This window comes from Lissotriton vulgaris, chromosome 7 (genome assembly GCF_964263255.1).
Source record: "Lissotriton vulgaris chromosome 7, aLisVul1.2, whole genome shotgun sequence".
Taxonomy (NCBI): Eukaryota; Metazoa; Chordata; class Amphibia; order Caudata; family Salamandridae; genus Lissotriton; species Lissotriton vulgaris.
The window spans coordinates 699,504,777-699,526,122 of record NC_141695.1 but is presented as its reverse complement, the minus strand read 5'-3'; the positions used below and the strand labels follow the sequence as shown (position 1 = coordinate 699,526,122).

The following is a 21,346-nucleotide window of genomic DNA, read 5'->3' as shown; positions in this document are numbered from 1 at the left end:
CCCCAGCAAGGGCCTGCGTTACGCCCCTCGATCTAGCGAGCACCAAAAGCAATGTGGGGAAAGGAAACATGCACCACAGCTGTGCACTATGCAGAGATGTCAACGTGGGCACGCACCACAGCTGCCCAGAGGTGTGAAAGGAAGCGTGCACCACAGTGATAAAAAAAGCTAATGTTATAAGGTGCGGTCAATTTTTAAGATGGTACCGACAAAGAGGCGACTATAGAGGTCAACTACAGAGTACAGCAAATGTCTTGACAATAACATACTAATACAAACATAACAGAGCAGGAAGAGAGTGCTGACATAGATGAACTGCGAGTGCTGGAAAAAGAAGAAACATGCACTCTTGCGATGGTTGGGTCTGTCCCTAGGCCGGGATGGAGGGAACGCGCCTTGTTAGTATCTTATTGTCATGTGAATGAGAGTGCTGGAAAAGAAGCGCGCACTCTTGTGGCGGTAAGGTCTGTCCCTTGGCTGGGGTGGAGGGAAAGCGCCTTGTAAGGAAAGCTGCAAGGTCTTGAAATGAAACATGATCCACAACAGATGGCATGCTGCGTGCTGCTGCTCGCTCCAGACAGCTAAACACTGTGGGAGAAACATTTTCAGAAAAGGTGGGACATGCACCGCCTTTGGCCATTTGCGTGCTTTCATTTTTGAAAGCCACACGCAAAGGCCAATAGCATGTTTAGAAAATCAAACACCACATGCAGGAGTTTGCAGAAAGTCTGAAGTGATTCCAAGAGGCCTTCTCCTAGAGCAGCGCATGCGCGCTGAGCTAGATTTGACCTAAAAAGTTGTCTGATAAGAGTCCACTACAGATTCTTTATCATATTCAGACTGTCAGATTTGGAGTTAAAACAGTAATTTGGAAATAATTGGTATACCTGATTAGCAAATTCAGATACAAGTTAATATTCCAGCAGGATAAAAGAGCATGAAAACAATCCACTATAGATAGGCAAACATGACCATTTCTGGAACATGGAATATAAAAACCTGTATCTGCTCCACTAGTTTATCAATTTATTTAAAAAATAATATTCATTTTTTTCCAATCATGTAAATATGTGAACATTAAACTAGGGAGCGAACAATTGCTGTATGGGATTGTATATCCTAAAAAAACAAAATGGTGAATTTATTACATTGTAGCATGCCCCCAGACGAATGAATGACATGAATCGCAGCAGTCTTTATGACCACTTCGTGGAAAAGCATTTTATCATATTTTCTTTTACATTGGGCTTCACACTCTGGAGGGCACTTGCAAAAAAACCACATCTGAAAAGTTACATTTTCAGCATGTGTCTAAATGGAATAAGTTCATATAGACTTTATGCTACTCCAGAATGTCACCGTCCGATTCCTTACTTAGCTACCAGCATTAGCCTTTTCTACTCCAAGAACGGCCATTGGAATTTTTGTGCAGAGCGAAAGTGCTCACCAAGATAAGATGTAACTTCAGCGATCATGTAATATGGGGCCTGCCAGTACTGTTTTATGGATCATTGTTGAACTTTAATTTGGCTTTAGTATTTCAGAAATAGAGTAACATGGGTGCAGCATTTTACATGTCTTGTTTCTACAGCAGCCCGTCCAAGGCACAGGTCAAAAAATGTTTCTACAGTACAATTCAGTATCAAATGCTGCAGATAAAGGTGCATACCAATCTACCCTCACTAATGAAATCGAAAATCGAGGTTGGAAGATCTAGTAGTGCAGTTTTAGGGAAATTTCCTGTTCCAAACCCAGACAGCCAGTCTCCAAGAGATTGGGTTGACTTTATAAAGACCTGTACCTGAATGGTAGGTGCCTTTTTGAAGACTAAGCATAAAACTAGAGTTAGAAGCAAGTGCTGATATGTGCACTTGAATCAAGTGAAGTTTTTATTAGGGAGTGATCCACAATAGTTTTAAGCAATTGGGAATACATCTTGACTTATCAATAAAGCATACAATTTCAGACAGTAACTTCTATAATGCCTACATAATAGGAGAGGAAGGCAAGGATTCCCTCACCCTGAAAAGTTTTTTTTTTACTGCTATTATATAATCAGCACTATTGGGATGAAGCTGAACAGATAGAAATACTATTTGTTTAAAACAAAATACTCCCACTGGAGTTTCCGCCATCGCAGCCTATTTAACAGCCTCATTCAGAATGAGCTGCATTTTCATACAAAAATATTTAAAAATTAACAAATCAAACTATATGCAGATGGTGGATTTTTAATTCAATCCAAACCCTGCAAGAAACCTATTTGGCAATTCTGGCAAGAAAGGCAACTAACCCACTAAAGAAAGCAGAAAACTTCTAAATTAGCAGACTGCCCAGCCACACTTATATACCTCCTGGAATTGTGCAAAGTAATTTCTCATAACATGCTCCAATTCATACATAAAGCTGCAATTTGCTGCAACTCCAGCCAAATCTGGAGTTACACATAAACAGAGCATCCAGAGTGCTGTGGAGTAAATACCCACCTTTAAATGCAGTGTGCACCGCAGTCTGACTTTCACCTACTGGAAACAAAGATTATTAGTCGTAATTTATGAATGAGCATCTTCTTGGAAGGGACAGGAAGGAAAACTCAAATGTCAAAATCACAGGTCGAAGACACCTATTGGGCTCATGCAAAAACAAGGTTACCACTTCATTTGCAGTGAGACTAGTTTTGCACACTCAAAACTCAGGCAGCAGTAGTGATAACATCATAGAAATCTTAATATAAAAAGCATCTACCTGAGCTATGAATGAAAAGCCACAGAAATGATTGTCCTCGGTTATAAAGTAATCAAGATCGCCAATAACCCTCTAGATCTCAGCATGTATTTTCCCTCAAATTCCAGCTTTACAAATATTTAAGAAATGCATTTTTTTACCAAAACACCACACTGTCAGTTTCTGAAAGTACACAGCACTATACAATACAACATTTTCATTTTGGATAAATATGCTCACATTTACCAAACAGAAGTTCGCAGTTTCCATCAAACACTCGCATGGACTGTCACTTGTTGATAGATTCTGCACAGCATCCACGTTTATAATAATCTTCAATTACTGTGGAAGATCAACATATTGCAGGACTTTTCAAAACCTCTAACCCAGGAAAGGACAGAACCAAGGCAAGAATACCCAGCGCACCATTTTCCACACACAGAAACACCCATAATGGTGCCAAGAGCCATTATGCCACAGACACATTTTTGCTTGTGAAAGCCAAAATACGTCAATAAAGTCTAAATTATGTCAACAGTGGGAACTTTTATGATTGTGTTACCATCATACCATGGACAGCCACAAATATGGTGAACGAGTCATTGATATTTCAAGGCTAGGCCACCACCATGCTAAGGAAACTCACAAAGTTAGAAAGTGCCGCATTAGACGAGGGAAATTACAAACACAGACACATCCATTCAGCACGCAAGCATACTCTCAGATACACACAAACCAACATGAGCACACATCCCATACTTAACCTACCAAAGCAGCAGTTATGCTGGCTTCAAGTACTGCTTTGCTTCTCCAACCCAACTCCATGCCTCCTCTGTTCGAGGAGCCTGAAATTGAGACTAATCCAATAAACAGAGAAAAGAAGGGACCTTGGGAAGTTGTTGAAAAGGGATGGTGAACACATTGCCAGTAGACTCACCTCCATTCACTTACCAGCAAAAGCTAGAGACACCAATTAGCTTACTTGATAGAGGTACTGCTGGCCTTCATTTACATCAACAAATGCATTCAAGTGGCGGTTGAACAGTGATGGCGACACCTTCAATCTGACTAACCCAGCTACCATGCTTGGGCTTTGAATTTCACATGATGTAAAATCTTTTCAAGTAAAAATTGCCATTTAAGTTGCAATCAGTTATTTTTCTTACCGTTCGAGTCTGTTTTTCCAAGGACAGCAAACTTTCAATTACTTCTTGAAGTCTCCCTTCCTGAAATAGATAAGAACACAAGGTAAAGTGTATATAAATAGCACTTTATTTGCCAGCTGCATGAATAAAATGCAATGCGATATTAGGAGATAACAAACTGTAATACAATGTGAAGTGTTTTCTAAGAAAGTAATGGCTTCTAGGCAAATTCCATTCAATAGGGAAGTGGATGTATATTCAAAGGGGAGAGGAGTTGGCCTTACAGTTAGGGTGGTCGACCTCGAACCTGGGGAACTGGGTTGGAGTCTCGGCAATGACGCTGAAAATACTGTGATTCTGGGTAAACCACTTAATCTCCCCGTGCCCAACAAAAATGAATGGGTCCTCATTTAAAGCAACTGGTGCTATGCAACGTGCTCGGATACCTGATTCGGGTCAAGTTCGCACTATATAAAACTCTGTGTAAAAGTAAGATTAAAAAATGCTCTAACCTAACTAAGAAGAATACACCATCTCAAATTGTATTCCAGGAAAAAAAAGTTGCTCTTGTTATACAATCTTTTTCAGTGGCCCGCAACTTCGAATATGCTCGTGGAATGTAAATGGCCTGGGAAATAAGGTATCGGACACTGAATTTCTCTCCTATATCCAAGGCTCTGACTTAATTTTAATGCAGGAGACGTGGTTGGAAGAACCTCACCACTTACTTGGCTATAAAACCCATCACCTCCCAGCAACCAAAGGAGCCAAATTTAATCGTCAATTAGCATCATAAGGGGGACAAGAGAAGTTGACTCCATTCTAACCCCAACAAACGGGCTCAAAATTCTTGCATTGGGTATAGAGGAGAGTGAAGTAGTGTGGCTCACTGGTTAGAGGCGGCAGACCCGAGAGCAGAGGACGGCCCGGGACCAGGGTTCGATTCCCGGCGCGGCAGGTTTCTGGATCAGGGTCAGCGGACTCGATAATTCTCTCGCCTCGGTGCCCACTCTGATCAGCGATCACACTCGGCAACTCTGGGCATTAGCTTGCCTCATCTTCACTAACGGCCCCACCAGACCGCCGGAGATGCCTGGTCTCACCCTGGAGATACCCATTAAGGGACCATCTCTCAGGGAAGCCAGGAAGGGTTTCGCAGCGGTCGAAGCGCCTTGGGACCCTACGGGTAAGTAGTGCGCTATATAAATGCCTATACATTTACATTTACATTTACGCTAAACAACAAATTATAGTGCTAAACGTTTATTTGCACCCAAGAGACAAAGCCAGAGGAGTTCAAATGGTGGGCATGGAAATAACAAAGTTACTCTCGGAAGAGTCAACAACTAACCTTGTGCTGGCCGGAGAGTTTAGCATGCATCTATTAGGACCACAACTAAGGGACAACAAGCTTGAAGCACAACTTACGGCAGGGAAGATTCCCATCCAGGTACAGGGCAAAAAGACAAATTTGTCACCCCTGTCTAGGAACTTTATACAGGATATGACGCACCTGAGCATTGTGGTACTAAGCGGTCACTTGCCGGGAGATCAACAGCCTGCGGCAACTTAACATAAAGCTATGGCAAGCTCTACAATAGATTACACGTTAGTTAATCTGCAACTGTTTAGCAGGATTTCTAGTTTCAGGATTGGAACAAAAGAGCACAGCGACCATTAGACCAAGGAAATTTCGATGTGTATAAAAGGAGAGGCCCCTGATCTTCCCAGTGGGGGATCCAGCAACTATGTACATCGTGAATTCAGAAGGCTCAACTACAAAACTAGCCAACCAGAAAAACTGCAAACCATAGCTAACCCAATCTGGGAAAACCAAGCAGAGGCACATAGTAATGCATAAGTACGCAGGGAAACATTGACCAAACAACTAGGGGGACAGTACACCAAAAAGGTCAGGAGGCCCCGTACCAGGTAAGGGACCACCCAACACCCAGATGCTAAGTTTGCGATGTGGAAACCAACTCAACCATCTACCAATCTCCAATATATCAAACCTGAGGGCCCTCAACAAAGATATAAACAAAACTCTACGAAAGCTAAGAAAAAGGGGGACACGAAACTACGCTAAAAAAACCTTTGCGCAGTTAAAAGCAACAAAGAAAAATATGATCTGGCAAGCAAAAAGGGGAAGATACTCAGCGGGCTAAGCTCTTGTACGATGCAAAAAAAAAAAAGAAATCAAAGCGCAAAATTCTGGCAAACAACTTAGGGAATGCCAACGTGCAGGGTATCAACTCCCACCTAACAGAAGAAATTTGGGCAGGCTACCTTTTGGAAAACTTCAACTCAAAAGGAGAAAGCCCCGCTACAGCACCACCGGGGTCAGGTTAGCCCGACAAGCTGAGCTCCCATGGAAACACCAGCAAGAGGTCAACAGAAGATCTGCATTTTACGACTTTGCAGAATAAAAACAGAGAAGCAAAGGGTAGCCCAAAGGGCGCACCTGGCCCCAACGGCATCCCCCCAATATTATTTAAATCTGTCCCGAACTACTGGGCAGCTGCATTACTATCAGTGTTTAATGCCATAGGAGAAGGGGCCGGTATTCCAGACTCCTGGAAGGCTCCATAATTGCTTTATTCTTATCTCCTTTCTTGTAAATTAGAGCTACCATCTACAGATTTGTAGCCCTAATTGATATTGAGGTGAAATACTACGCCGGTCTCCTCCTGGATGAGCAATATGGGCCCAGGAGGAGCTAAGACAGCAAACAAGATGGCTGCTTAGGTTCCCGGCTCCGCCGACCTCCGTACTCCTCCAAAAGATCCTGCACAATATCCTGATCTTACGCCCAACCTCTGCTTGGATGAAGTGTTCCTCATTCCGATGGTGAAATCCTCAAATTTTTATCTGCTGATTTCACGAACTTACACCGAGTTGAAGATCATGGCCTGCTCCGGCGGTGAAGCCGGGGCCTCGAGTATTTGCAAGGCCGGGCTGCAGTGCAACAACATCGGCTGAGAGACCCTGGCAGGGTCCGGTCAACCGTAGTGGAGACTTAAGTCTACGCCCGAATTTGGTGGTGATTGTTTTCCTTTCCCAGCGTTGAGAGAGGTGACCTGCTGTTGCTGATTGTGGGTGGGGATCCCCGTCCCGCAGACCCGGTATAGATTCCTGCCGGGGTTCGGCGGGTCGGGACCCCGGCCTGCGGTGTTGCGCCGGGTTAACGAGGCGGTGGATGACGACAGCTCGCCGTCCACGCTTGCCCTTTTGTGATCCTGTTCATTCCCCCCGAAAATGCCAGATTCACAAGGGAGTTAATTGTGACTGGTACCGAACTTGATACCATGGATCGAACAGCGTCTGGGCTAACACTGAGGTCAAGATTGGCAGAACTTTGGGCGTTTCACTCGCATGTGGATGTGTTATTCACTAAAATGGGTGCATGTCTAACAGGGATTCTGTTCGAGGTACCGGACCCTGCCCCACGGTTGAACCAGCAATCTACAGCTATTCAAGCCGTGGCCATTTTGACTTTGTGCGAGGACCCCGTGAGGAAACGAGTATCAAAGCGAATATCGGAACCAACAGATGGCGCTCTGGAAGATGGTGTCCCCGAGGCCGTGAGTGTATCCCCGTACCTTTCATCATCATTGACTTTGGAGGTATCGAATGGCGTTCCCCCCCCCCCGGACACCGGCGCTGTAGACTCTTCTCTCATCTTGTGGTTGTCTTCCCCCCTTTTATGGAGATTTTACGATCCTGAGGCAGGGAACACCGGGACGGTTCAGTTAAGAGAGGGGAACTTTCTGCGCTTTAAGTTCTTATGGAGCTACTAGCTACAGGTGGTAATGGATTGACTTTCGATGACTTCCCTCATCTATGACTCGTTTGTGTGCTCGTGGGTCTCGCTGGGGAGGGTTCGTGGGCTGGTTCGAAAGGGTCAAGGTTAAGTCAACTGAATCGGGATGGCATGGAACTACTGTTATAGACGCTTGAACTGTATCTGTTTTGATTAAAGAGGCTGGGCGGTGTATCACGGTGCCCCCTATTGTCTTTTGAAAGAGTAGCTATACATCCGTCTTTTACGACAGGGGGTGTCTGTTTTTAGCGGGGGGGCCAAGGGGCCGGGAACATCGTACGACCATGCCCTCCTCCATTCTTTTTCTTCTTCCTTCCTTTAGGGTTTAGGTTAATGGGGCGACAGGCACGCTACTAGTGGGGTTAGGCTATAGCCATCGGCAGGGGTGCAGGGTTGGAGGTTTGTTTTTTTTTGTTTTGTTTTTTATGGCCTTTTTAGGTCTCGCCTGTCGATGCGCATGCGCATCGAGCAAGGCGAGAGTATTGGGACTTATCCGCTCTTTATCCACACTGCAAGGAATCGTGGCGATTCCTTGCAGTGCACGAGAAATTTAAGCTCAATGCGCATGGAGCTTAAATGCGCGTGCACATGCCCCCAGCCGCCTGCCTTGCCTACTCTCTCTCACAGCCTCCCCCAGCTCCGCCCCCTCACTACTTGATTGCACGGCCGCTAGGCCGTGCCTCCCCTACTCTCCTCCCCCCTCCTCCTCCTACTCTCCTCCCCTGCCTGCCTGCCATGTCGCACCTCTCCCCTCTCCGCCCCCTCCCCTGCCCGCCGTGTTACGGTGAAAGGCTTGTTTGTTTATTTTACCCGCCGTGTCTCTGCTGCTTGCCCCTGTCCTGTCTCTCCTCCTCTCCCTCTCTATACCCTCCCCCTCCCCCCCACCACTCCCATCAAGTCCCTCTGGCCCTTCCCTCCTCCCCGGACCACACAGTCCAAGGATGCGCCAGCAGCAGCTCGGATTCCCGAAATACTTCCACTTTTTTCTCTTTAAACATAAAGCAGCTCGTGGCGTCCTTGGGGGTTTGGGGTCTTGGTGGAATTTTTCTCTTTAAACGCTGTCGTGTGAGCTTTTGTTATTCCGACCTCCCCCCGCCTGCTCCTTCCATGGCACAGGCCGAGGTCTCGAGCACAGGGAGGGGGGGCGCAGGCGGGTCCGACCAGGCCCTTACAGATGTTTAGAATGTTGTGCAAAACTAGAAATCGTGCAAAGGGGGTTATTGATTTAAACAAGTTTCAAGTCTATTTTTTTCCTCTCAAAGTTCGATACAAGATTTTATAAAAAGATAATCAAACACACCCCCTCCGCCCCACCACTCCCATCAAGTCCCTCTGGCCCTTCCCTCCTCCCCGGACCCCTCCTCCCCTGCCCCCTCCACCCTTTCTTGGTGCTCTGCAGCCCGCGGGGCCGACAGAGGTACCTCTTCTTTCGGTTTCCGCTCAACAACAAGGACCCGTTCCCTTCAGTCCCGGGCGCCGCTGCGTCTCTCCGTGTGATCTTGCTCCCGTGCCCCTTGCAGCTGGCAGTGCCAGGGTTTCTCCGTGCCTCTCTCGCGCCTGCTCTGCTCGCACCACAACAAAGGAGGCAGAGTTGTATGGATGTCTGGAGCGGCGGGCAGGGCAGGATGTGACCTCAGCTGCAGGCAGAGAGGAGACCCCCGTGCAGGGAAGCCGGAATCCTACACACGCTGGAGCCCAGCCAAGACCCTCCCGCCTCACGCCCCCAGGCCGGGGGGCTCAATGTGCATTCCATCATAACACTCTATTTAAGAGTAACAGCATAACTCTTTGCCTGATGTCTGTTTTGCAAAGGGGCTCTACCGTTAGGTAGCACCGTTTACAGGTTTTATCTTCCTTGATGTGGGTGGGGAAGGCTCTCTCCTAAGTTGTTACAGCTAAATGTGGAACGAGCTATTTAAATAAAATCTTCCCAGACAATGAAGCAGGGTTTTCCGCCAAGGCTATTCAACTAACCCTTGTATGGTCCTGACTACACTTATAGAAACATATACATTGGTCTGGCCCAGTCCTACCAAACTGTGACTTTGGACATATATTAGGGTGTTATCAGGGTCAATAGTACTTACTATCGACAGTGGTTGTAATTTAAACAGTCTATAAGCAGTCCTCTGAAGTCATTAGATGTAGCTCACTCACCCTCACCCTCACTCACCCTCACTCACCCTCACTCACCCTCACTCACCCTCACTCACCCTCAACCCCACACTCACCCTCACCCACACTCACCCTCACCCACACTCACCCTCACCCACACTCACCCTCACCCACACTCACCCTCACCCACACTCACCCTCACCCACACTCACCCTCACCCACACTCACCCTCACCCACACTCACCCTCACCCACACTCACCCTCACCCACACTCACCCTCACACTCACCGACACTCACCCTCACACTCACTCACCCTCACTCACCCTCACTCACCCTCAACCCCTCACTCACCCTCACTCACCCTCAACCCCTCACCTACCCTCACCCTCACTCACCCTCAACCCCTCACTCACCCTCACTCACCCTCAACCCCTCACCTACCCTCACCCTCACTCACCCTCAACCCCTCACCCTCACCCTCACTCACCCTCAACACCTCACCCTCACTCACCCTCAACACCTCACCCTCACTCACCCTCAACCCCTCACCCTCAACCCCTCACTCACCCTCACTCTCACTCATCCTCACTCACCCTCAACCCCTCACCCTCACTCACCCTCACTCACCCTCAACCCCTCACCCTCACTCACCCTCACTCACCCTCAACCCCTCACCCTCACTCACCCTCACTCACCCTCAACCCCTCACCCTCACTCACCCTCACCCTCACCTTCACTCACCCTCACCCACACCCTCACCCACACTCACCCTCACCCACACTCACCCTCACACTCACCCTCACTCACACTCACCCTCACTCACCCTCTCACCCTCACTCACCCTCACTCACCCTCAACCCCTCACTCACCCTCACTCACCCTCAACCCCTCACTCACCCTCAACCCCTCACCTACCCTCACCCTCACTCACCCTCAACCCCTCACCTACCCTCACCCTCACTCACCCTCAACCCCTCACCCTCACCCTCACTCACCCTCACCCTCACCTTCACTCACCCTCACCCACACCCTCACCCACACTCACCCTCACCCACACTCACCCTCACACTCACCCTCACTCACACTCACCCTCACTCACCCTCTCACCCTCACTCACCCTCACTCACCCTCAACCCCTCACTCACCCTCACTCACCCTCAACCCCTCACTCACCCTCAACCCCTCACCTACCCTCACCCTCACTCACCCTCAACCCCTCACCTACCCTCACCCTCACTCACCCTCAACCCCTCACCCTCACCCTCACTCACCCTCAACACCTCACCCTCACTCACCCTCACCCACACCCTCACCCACCCTCACCCACACTCACCCTCACCCACACTCACCCTCACACTCACCCTCACTCACACTCACCCTCACTCACCCTCTCACCCTCACTCACCCTCACTCACCCTCAACCCCTCACTCACCCTCACCCACACCCTCACCCACCCTCACCCACACTCACCCTCACCCACACTCACCCTCACACTCACCCTCACTCACACTCACCCTCACTCACCCTCTCACCCTCACTCACCCTCACTCACCCTCAACCCCTCACTCACCCTCACTCACCCTCAACCCCTCACTCACCCTCAACCCCTCACCTACCCTCACCCTCACTCACCCTCAACCCCTCACCCTCACCCTCACTCACCCTCAACACCTCACCCTCACTCACCCTCAACACCTCACCCTCACTCACCCTCAACACCTCACCCTCACTCACCCTCAACCCCTCACCCTCACCCACCTTCACTCACCCTCACCCTCACCCACCTTCACTCACCCTCACTCACCTTCACTCACCCTCACTCACCCTCACTCACCCTCACTCACCCTCACTCACCCTCACTCACCCTCACTCACCCTCACTCACCCTCACTCACCCTCACTCACCCTCACTCACACTCACTCACACTCACCCTCACTCACCCTCACCCACCCTCAACCCCTCATCCTCACTCACCCTCAACCCCTCACACTCACCCTCACTCACCCACACTCACCCTCACTCACCCACACTCACCCTCACTCACCCACACTCACCCTCACCCACACTCACCCTCACTCACCCACACTCACCCACACTCACCCACACTCACCCACCCACACTCACCCACCCACACTCACCCACACTCACCCACCCACACTCACCCACACTCACTCACCCACACTCACTCACCCACCCACACTCACCCACACTCACCCACACTCACCCACACTCACCCACACTCACCCACACTCACCCACACTCACCCACACTCACCCACACTCACCCACACTCACCCACACTCACACTCACCCACCCTCACCCACCCTCACTCACACTCACCCACCCTCACTCACCCTCACCCTCACTCACCTTCACCCTCACTCACCTTCACCCTCACTCACCCTCAACCCCTCACCCTCACTCACCCCCACTCACCCTCAACCCCTCACCCTCAACCCCTCACCCTCAACCCCTCACCCTCCCTCACCCTCATTCACCCTCAACCCCTCACCCTCACTCACCCTCAACCCCTCACCCTCACTCACCCTCAACCCCTCACCCTCACTCACCCTCAACCCCTCACCCTCACTCACCCTCAACCCCTCACCTACCCTCACCCTCACTCACCCTCACTCACCCTCACTCACACTCACACTCACCCTCACTCACCCTCACCCACCCTCACCCACCCTCACCCACCCTCAACCCCTCATCCTCACTCACCCTCAACCCCTCACCCTCACTCACCCTCAACCCCTCACCCTCACTCACCCCCACTCACCCTCAACCCCTCACCCTCAACCCCTCACCCTCACTCACCCTCACCCACACTCCCCCTCACTCACACTCACCCACCCTCACTCACACTCACCCACCCTCACTCACCCTCACCCTCACTCACCTTCACCCTCACTCTTCACCCTCACTCACCCTCAACCCCTCACCCTCACTCACCCCCACTCACCCTCAACCCCTCACCCTCAACCCCTCACCCTCATTCACCCTCAACCCCTCACCCTCACTCACCCTCAACCCCTCACCCTCACTCACCCTCAACCCCTCACCTTCACTCACCCTCAACCCCTTACCCTCACTCACCCTCAACGCCTCACCCTCAATCACCCTCAACCCCTCACCCTCACCCACCTTCACTCACCCTCACCCTCACCCACACTCACCCACACTCACCCCCACTCACCCTCACTCACCCCCACTCACACTCACCCACCCTCACTCACCCTCACCCTCACCCTCACTCACCCTCACTCACCCTCACTCACCCTCACTCACCCTCACTCACCCTCACTCACCCTCACTCACCCTCACTCTCACTCACCCTCACTCACCCTCAACCCCTCACCCTCCCTCACCCTCAACCCCTCACCCACCCTCAACCCCTCACCCACCCTCAACCCCTCACCCACCCTCAACCCCTCACCCTCAACCCCTCACTCACCCTCACTCACCCTCACCCTCAACCCCTCAGCCTCACCCTCACTCACCCTCAACCCCTCACCCTCACTCACCCTCACTCACCCTCAACCTCATGCTAAAGATTTACAAAAAAACCCATTAACAATTCTAAAAGCACTAACTCTAATGCTGCGAGACCTATTGCATTTCTAATGCTTGTTCTTCCTTCCCTTTATTCCTTTAGGATCAGTATGGTTTGTGTTTTATTTTGATTTCACTGTGATCTGGAATTTAGTGCCTATGCCTTTTACGTTAGTCGAACTTTTGGGTGGGCAGGCCCTGAGAGCTGGCGTTCAAGAAAACGTATATTGTTCTGCTGTTTGTTTTGATTCATACGCATTAACGCCAGAGCCCCACGAATGGCTGTTTCTATATGCATATCCTGTTTCCTCGGCCTGTCCCCCGTATCCTATTGTTAGATTGTATGGCACCTGATCCGCTCATTTAAATAATATAAAATGAAACCTTTATTATATCCTGTGATTTATCAATGCGTTCTAATACAAGATCCATCCTGAATCGCTGCCGGACCTCAGGGTTGTCGGCTGAGGAGCTGTGTAGTATCATGATGCATCGGGCTTTACTTCTGTTTAGCGGCCGGCCCCTGTGGCTGTAGGCCCATACTTGTACTTTATGAATGCTGCAATAAAGGTTTTTCAAAAAAAACAATATGGGCCAATGAAATAGCCCTTATCCCCATCAATCAGACAGGCTTCTCCAAAGGCACAGGGACCATCACAAATCTACTTGCCCCGAGACTATCGATGGACGGCGTCAAAGCAGCAAATCTCTCCCTCTTTTTCTGCTTAATTGACTATTCCGCTGCTATTGATAGTATAAACAGGAACAAATTGTGAGCTAAATTAGCAAAGATGGGAATTCCACCAGTGCTATTAAAGCAGATAATCCTCCTACACACCAACACCTGGGTTCAAGTAAAGCTAGGAACCTGTGAATATCTGTCACAGAGAATATCGACTACAAGGGGAGTGAAGCAGAGGTGCGTGTTGGCCCTTATGCTTTTTAACCTGTTTACGGCAGATCTTTCTTCAGAATTAAACAGTATCTCACATGCACCCAGGCTAGGGGGGCGGTCACTCTCTAACCTACTGTATGCTGAAGAAGTTGTGCTAATTAGCCCAACGGCCTTAAGCACCTGCTAAATACAACTGTCAATCACGCAGCATCTAACGGTTTAACCATCAATCTAGATAAGTCAAAGATCATGAGTTTTAACCCAAAAAAGAACACACCCAGGTTTCACTGGACCCTGTCAGGTGCACCCATGGAAACTGTGGCTGAATACCAGTACCTAGGGGGGGGGGTGACACTTGACGAGAAAGGTACTTTCACACCACAAAAAGAAGCCATAAAACGGAGAGGAAACTCCACAGCAGTGGCACTAAAATCTCTGAAACTGAAAACTGCCGGGCCAAGCTTTCACCCCTTATTACAAGTTCCACAAGCAAAGTTAATCAAAGCTATCACTTATGGGATCAAGTGCCTCAGGGGAAAAGTTGAGGATACTTTGGAACAAACTGTGTTGAGATAAGCAAGAATAATCTTCAGCCTACCAAATGATGTCTCTCCTGCACAAATCAGGCTGGAGCTTGGTCTACAGTCGCAAAAAATAGCTCGAAACGCTGCTTATGTGAAATGCTGGTTTAGGATCAGAAGCTCCGATAAGAACTCTCTGAATTCCCATCTATGGATAGAGAACTCAAGCAAAACCTGCACCCAAAGACTGACTGCATCCATAAACCGCATAGGCCTGAAGGAGATCTGGGCAACAACGTGAACGCAGAACAGCTTCAAGTGGTAAATAATACAGCAAAAAAGGCTGTCAGTACTAGAGGACAAAGAAGCGCTCAGGGGAAGGTCTCATGGTTGGTGTGTGCTGCAGAGTTATACAAACCCTGGCCTGCAAAAATATGTGAGTGCTGGCTTCAGCAAGAGAAATATCTGGTTTAGAATGGGAATTCTTCCTGTCCTCCCGCACCTTCCACCATGGAAGCGATCTGCAGAAATAATTAAGTGCGCCTTTGCTGGAAAGGAGAAGAGAGCATCACACACCTACTATGCACCTGCTGCTGACTGGACCCAGAACTATGCTTGTTTTTTTAAATCGATCTTTAACATGAAGAGGATAAGAACCTGGAGGCAAGCAGTGAAGGCTTGCTTTGGAGGAGGAGACATACAGCTGGCATGCCGGTTCGTACAATTTATGTGGGCAGTAGAGGAGAAAATGAAGAAATCTGGCGCACCATAAAAACCTCTCCAATCAAGGGCACACCATTCCATGGAATTGGCATTTTTTCACTGGGGAAACGCATTACACAAAAAGTTTTCCTCTCACCACATTGAGAACTACTGGGCACCCGAAAGGCCACAGACCTGTTGCATCTCTATTATAACAAGCATTTGCAATGCAATAGGTCTCGCAGTAGGAAAGTTTGAGCTATTGGTGTTGTAAATTAATTTTTTTTAATTTGTGTTGGTTTTGAAAATAGCGAAATAGCTTTGTTATTTACAATGCCAATATTTTTAATTTTTGCAAATGTGACACCTATAGCATTTGTAATGCAACATGTTTTGTATTTACGTGACTTCGATGTATTGATATTACAATGGCTTGTAATTTTTTATTTAATTTTTTTCAATAAATACTTAAAAGTTATTGTAATTTATAATGGCAATAGCTTAAAGTCGGGAGCAAATTTGCTCTTGTAACTAAACAAGTCAAACCTTGTGCAAATGACAGGACAAAAGAGCAAATATGAGCTTTTGCAGACATCGGAATGGCTATAGCATGTTATTCTGCATTCTAAAGAATGGGGTATTACATGAGGATCTGCTTATTAGCCACCCTGTGCTAATACTAAAAACGGTATTAAAGCAGCTAAGTTACTGACACTATGCCCACATGCTAAGTAAGGTAGCCTACATCACCAGCCTGAGCTTACTAGTAGGCAGGCAGGCAATTATCAGAGAAAATGAACTTGCGAATTTCTGGGCTGCTATTAATGTATTTCTCCTGAGGGGACAGAAACACAAGGCTGATCGCTTACACTACCTTTCACAGATGGACCTGCCCAAGCTGCTGCCATCGTTAGCGAAATTGTTTTGCAGACTAATAAAATTTGATGGGGATTAAAATCTCAAACCTAAATAAGGCAACACATTTTATGGGCTATTAAATTAGTGATAACAGAGCTACACAATGAGAGCCTGGGAAGATACAATTATTAAGAACAAAGGCTCATTAGCAACGTATTTCAAAATCAATTGTTTGCTGGAAATTACATTGCATAAACGATTTCAACCAATGACCATTTGTAATGCAGAGGACTTCCCAATCATCAATAGTTTTTAATAAGTTCCAACAACTTTAATACATCTTCATATGGTACATATAAAATGGCATATACAGGAGTTTGTTGTCCCCCAAGTTCACACAAAACAAATAATAATGCTTGTGACTAAAAATGTGTACATACAAAACAAACACAATGACTAAAGACACAATGTTTAGAGCTGGGAATCACATTGAATCTATTTCCACAGCATCTTTTTCCCTTAATGTAAATTGGCCTCCGTCTGTTTGTTGTGGTGTTGCCTAAGTTTCGACCTTGTCTACAATTATAACATCATTATTAGGTCTGATATAATTATGGGACACATAATATGGCAGAGAATCGTGCGTCAAATTATGTGCATCAACAGAGGTAAAAGTGATACAAAACTGTCATATACCCAGGTAGGCAGATGGGTTGCTCACACATTCTCTTAAGATGTAAGCCAAGATTACCACATCAGTAATCATGATCGAAAACCTCAGGCAAAGGTGAAGTAATATTAAACCTCAGAATTTGCATAACGAGAGATAAGACTACTTGGTTGTTTTATTGTCTTTGCTTGGAAGATACGATGAATAATCTTTACACGTTTGGAGTCTCATAAAATCTGTGCCGGAAAAAAAATACTGAAGTAAACGATGTCTTTGAGATGCTGATGTAATAGCAGATGTGATATAACCATTTAGAGGCGCATGTTGTTTAAAGATGTGCATTTGACAAAAAAGGTTCACCACCTTGTATGCTAGATGCAAGCATCCAATCAAGCTTGCCAGGGCTACCAATGTCCTCAAGCAGAACAGGCTGCCTTGGCCGGAGTAAATAGGTTCACTCTGCTTACATGGATGACACGCAATCTAACAGTTATTCATAACCTAAATGAACCAGTGCATCAAGGAACAGTCCTAACGTTACTGGAATCGAACCATGAAGGAAGACGATTAAATTAAATGCGATTGTGCTGTTCAAATGATCCTGCCAACGACTCAGACAGGAAGAAATATGTAATAGTTCTGGAGAAAAAAAACGCTGAAAGGCTTTTTGGTGAAATTAACTAAGTTTGGAGATATAAAAATAATTTGCAAATGTGAAATAAGTGTTCTAGTTGTTGTTACTGCTATACTTGCCTCCTACTCAAATGTATGTTGATTGTATGTGAAAGTGGAACACTCAGACTCTAATAGGTATTTATTTATCATAATTAAGCCCCTACAATATATGATCTCCACCCAGAACCTCGGTGGGTTTATTCCATGCAAGCACAGCTCAATATGTAGTGAGATGAGCATTTAAATTAAGTATGGAATCTCAAAATGCAATAACATGTTCGAGGTCTACTCATCTGCTGAACATACATCTGAAACCGAACATGAATTCATAATAAACAGGTTTCACTGTGCAACGTCCCGTTTCACCTCTCCGCCTTTAAAACAACTTACAATGTAGAAGTCTTCATAAAACGTAATTAAGGCTCAATTATCGGTAAAATAAGCTCCTCCGCACAACGTTAATCCGGCCATGCAGGGATCTCATTCCATCAGCATTGACGGCAAAGCAGCAGCTGTCGCGGAGCTGGCGGAACGCACAAGTTTGTATTCGAATATTGTATACCACCACTAAAAGGTACCAGCCTTTGCTGCAGACCTTCGTGAGGAGGAAAGGAGCTAACAGACACTGCACAGATGTAAGGTTACTCTAACGTTTCCTAGCGTTTAAAAATCGATTTTCATTTTAGCCTTGCTTCTCTACCATACAGATTGGCATTTTCTCAAATGAGTATATGACACTCAACAATGCGACTAGAATGCTAAGCTATTTTAGAATATATAGCATTTATCCCGATCTTCTGATGATGTGATAAATATTCTGAAAGAATTATGATAGTTTGCGTTAGTGCTTAAATCCAGACTTTAAAACTATACCAGCTGAGAGGAGAGGCGGCACGCTGTGACTGCGGCAGCAGGGACAGTGTACGCACAGCTATAAGCCAGAAGGAGGCGTGCTCGCGACAGGCTGGGGAGCGCGCGCGCACACGTTCCAGGCAGCCACATATATATATAGCGGCGTGTGTATGCGTGCCTGTGTGTGTGCAGGGGGGTGGGGGCTGGCTGTGTGTGTGTATGTATGTGCACCGTTAGTGCATGCGAGCCAAGCGAAAGCAGGGGCTGTGTGTGCGTCTCAGAAGCGCGCTCCCGCGGTCAAATCTGGGAATGGAAAAGCGCGCGTCTGACTCGTGTCTACATTCCCAGATACGGGTGACAATAGTTGTCGAGCAGACAGCAATCAATGCTTCGCATTGATTGCACGTCTAGGCTCGACCTAAAAATGGACCATAAGCCTGATAAACAATACTAATAATTTTGCTTCTTTTAAATATAAATGTAACTTACAAATTCTATTAACTTATGTTTTTATATTAGATGTTTAGGACTAAGGAAAGACAAAAGCTCATCAGATGAATAGACATTCTGTCGGAACAAGGCACAAGCCAGCTGAAAAGGAAGGCTGGACTAGGAGAATCCTTCCCAGGTTTCTTTCTTTTTTATTGTTGCATAAATGATGAAAATGCAGTGCACTTTTTATGAACTTTCGCCTTGAGCAATTTCTTCTTGTAAAGGTTTTTATTAAGTTATACAATAAAATTACTTAGCTGGGGTCCCCCTTATACACTCTTTTGCATGGGTGACATTTTCTTTTGTACAAACAAACTACAACAGATACACTGCACTTGCGATCTAAGGAACAAATATCCCTCAAATCCAACATCTAATATTAACAGAATTATTTAAGTGCAACACATTTAATTATGATTTACAAAGAAAACATTTTCACAGGACAAAGATGGGGACGAAATTATTTCATAGAATTTGTCTTCCAAGTAAAGACCATACCCAAAGAAACAGGAGACAAGCTTCTGAACTATAAAATACATTAAATTTGTTCAATAGTGTACTATTTGTGACGGACAAGTAGAAATATCAAAAATGCTTTTAAACCACTTTTTTTTGTCCTATGGTTATCGGGCAGTCAGGAGTTACTGGGGTTTTCACCCTAAAAGAACGAGGTCCACATTACTGTTGCATTAGAAACCAGATAGCCAAATGGGTCCTCTTTAGGCACCTGGCATCATGCAGAAGACATTTTACAGGAGCTTGAGAAGTTTCAAGTCTCAGAATCAGACTCATACAATATCTACCATTAAATAAGTTGAATGTCTCGCAATGGCTCACCTTCATAAAAAACAACCATTGGTAAAGCCAAATCAGTCTCATCCGTGGGTGAGCTATTGCATTTGGCAAATTGGTGGGGGTGGCTAACGGAGGCGGGTGCAGAGACATTGCGAGGTTTTAAAAAAACGATATAAAGCCATCAGCGCCGAATGCTTCGTAGCACTGTTTAGGTTGGGATTGAAGAGATGGGGCAGAAGGGCGAGAAGAACGAGGGACAGGGTGAAAAGAAACAAAGGGTGGGGATGAGTTACATTTTTAAATAAGAGACTCAACCTATTTCAGGTGTCTAGCAGCAAGGTTTTTTTTTTTAACTTTATTTATATCATTTTGCAATAGTACATAGAGGTACATTTTCGTGTGGTCCACAATATGCAACATCAGGTATCCAAAATAGAGACAAGCAATGATAAAAATTCGTACATGGCATCACTATCAATAACAATGTACAGTCTCAGGAGGAAAAAAAAGAGAAGAGCAAATCAGGTCAAAGTCACAGTGCTAACTGAACATATATACATTCTGTCAGGGAGAAAAGATATTTGATAGCAGTATAGAGCATTGCAGCAAGGGTCCCGAAACAGTCACTTTCCTCGACATCGGTGCAGTACACCCCAAAACTCTCCGTACAGCACATCCACTATAACATAGGCCAATAAGGACAAGTTATGACAGTACGGCCACTCAAACCCTGTGTCCATTATCTAGGGTATTACCATGTAGCGACCCTTCCGAATTCGATCCCGCAGTGCTCACAAGATACGTTTTTAGTGGCTCCCAAATATCTCTAGGCCTACTTGCCAGCGGCTGGGTTTCAGCATTAATGGAAGTTTGCTCCTGACAATAGATGAGATCAGTGAGCCAGTCCTTAAACTGTGGGGCCCTCCCCGGTCCCCAGCGGCAGGCCACTCGGCGTTTAGCCAGTAATAAGGTGATGTCTAGGAACTTTCTGCATTGCTTGGGTGTTTGCATAGTATAATCTAACAGCATTAGCAATGGATTCCTTTCCAATGTGACCCCCAACATGGCTTCCAAAGTCTCGTGCACCTGCGTCCAGTATCTCCACACAGCAGGACACTCCCATGCCAGATGCAAAAAACCAGCTCCTGCCTCTTTACATCGTTCGCATCTATCAGTGTCAGATAATTGACATCTATATTGCTTAGCCGGTGTATAATACAGTCTTTGCAAGAACCTATAATGAATATTCTTCAGTCTGCAGCTAGCTGATATATGGGCTGTGACCCCACAATAGCTCCACTGTGCATCAGTAACCTCCCCGCCCAGATCTTCACTCCATCGCAAACGAGCTGACTCCTCAAACTCCTGCCTCTGCGCCCTAATGCAACCATAAATACTAGATACCAAGTGCATCCCATTCACGGAACCAAACATACAGTGCAGGGGAGATATGCTCTCAGGCTCCCGGGGAAAATCTGGTAAGAGGTCCCTCATTCCCTGGCGCAGCCGTACATAATAAAAA

The 21,346-nt window shown here is 46.8% G+C and overlaps 1 protein-coding gene across 2 annotated transcripts in view; it reads right to left on the bottom strand.

Moving 5' to 3' along the window:
* PSMD12 (proteasome 26S subunit, non-ATPase 12) overlaps positions 1 to 21,346 on the bottom strand; it is a 274,307-nt gene that overhangs the window by 208,044 nt on the left and 44,917 nt on the right. For both annotated transcript variants that reach the window (XM_086930933.1, XM_086930934.1), the window contains exon 2: positions 3,891 to 3,950. In XM_086930933.1, the coding sequence (XP_086787059.1) occupies positions 3,891 to 3,950 (60 nt within the window). The remainder of the gene's footprint in view (positions 1 to 3,890; positions 3,951 to 21,346) is intronic.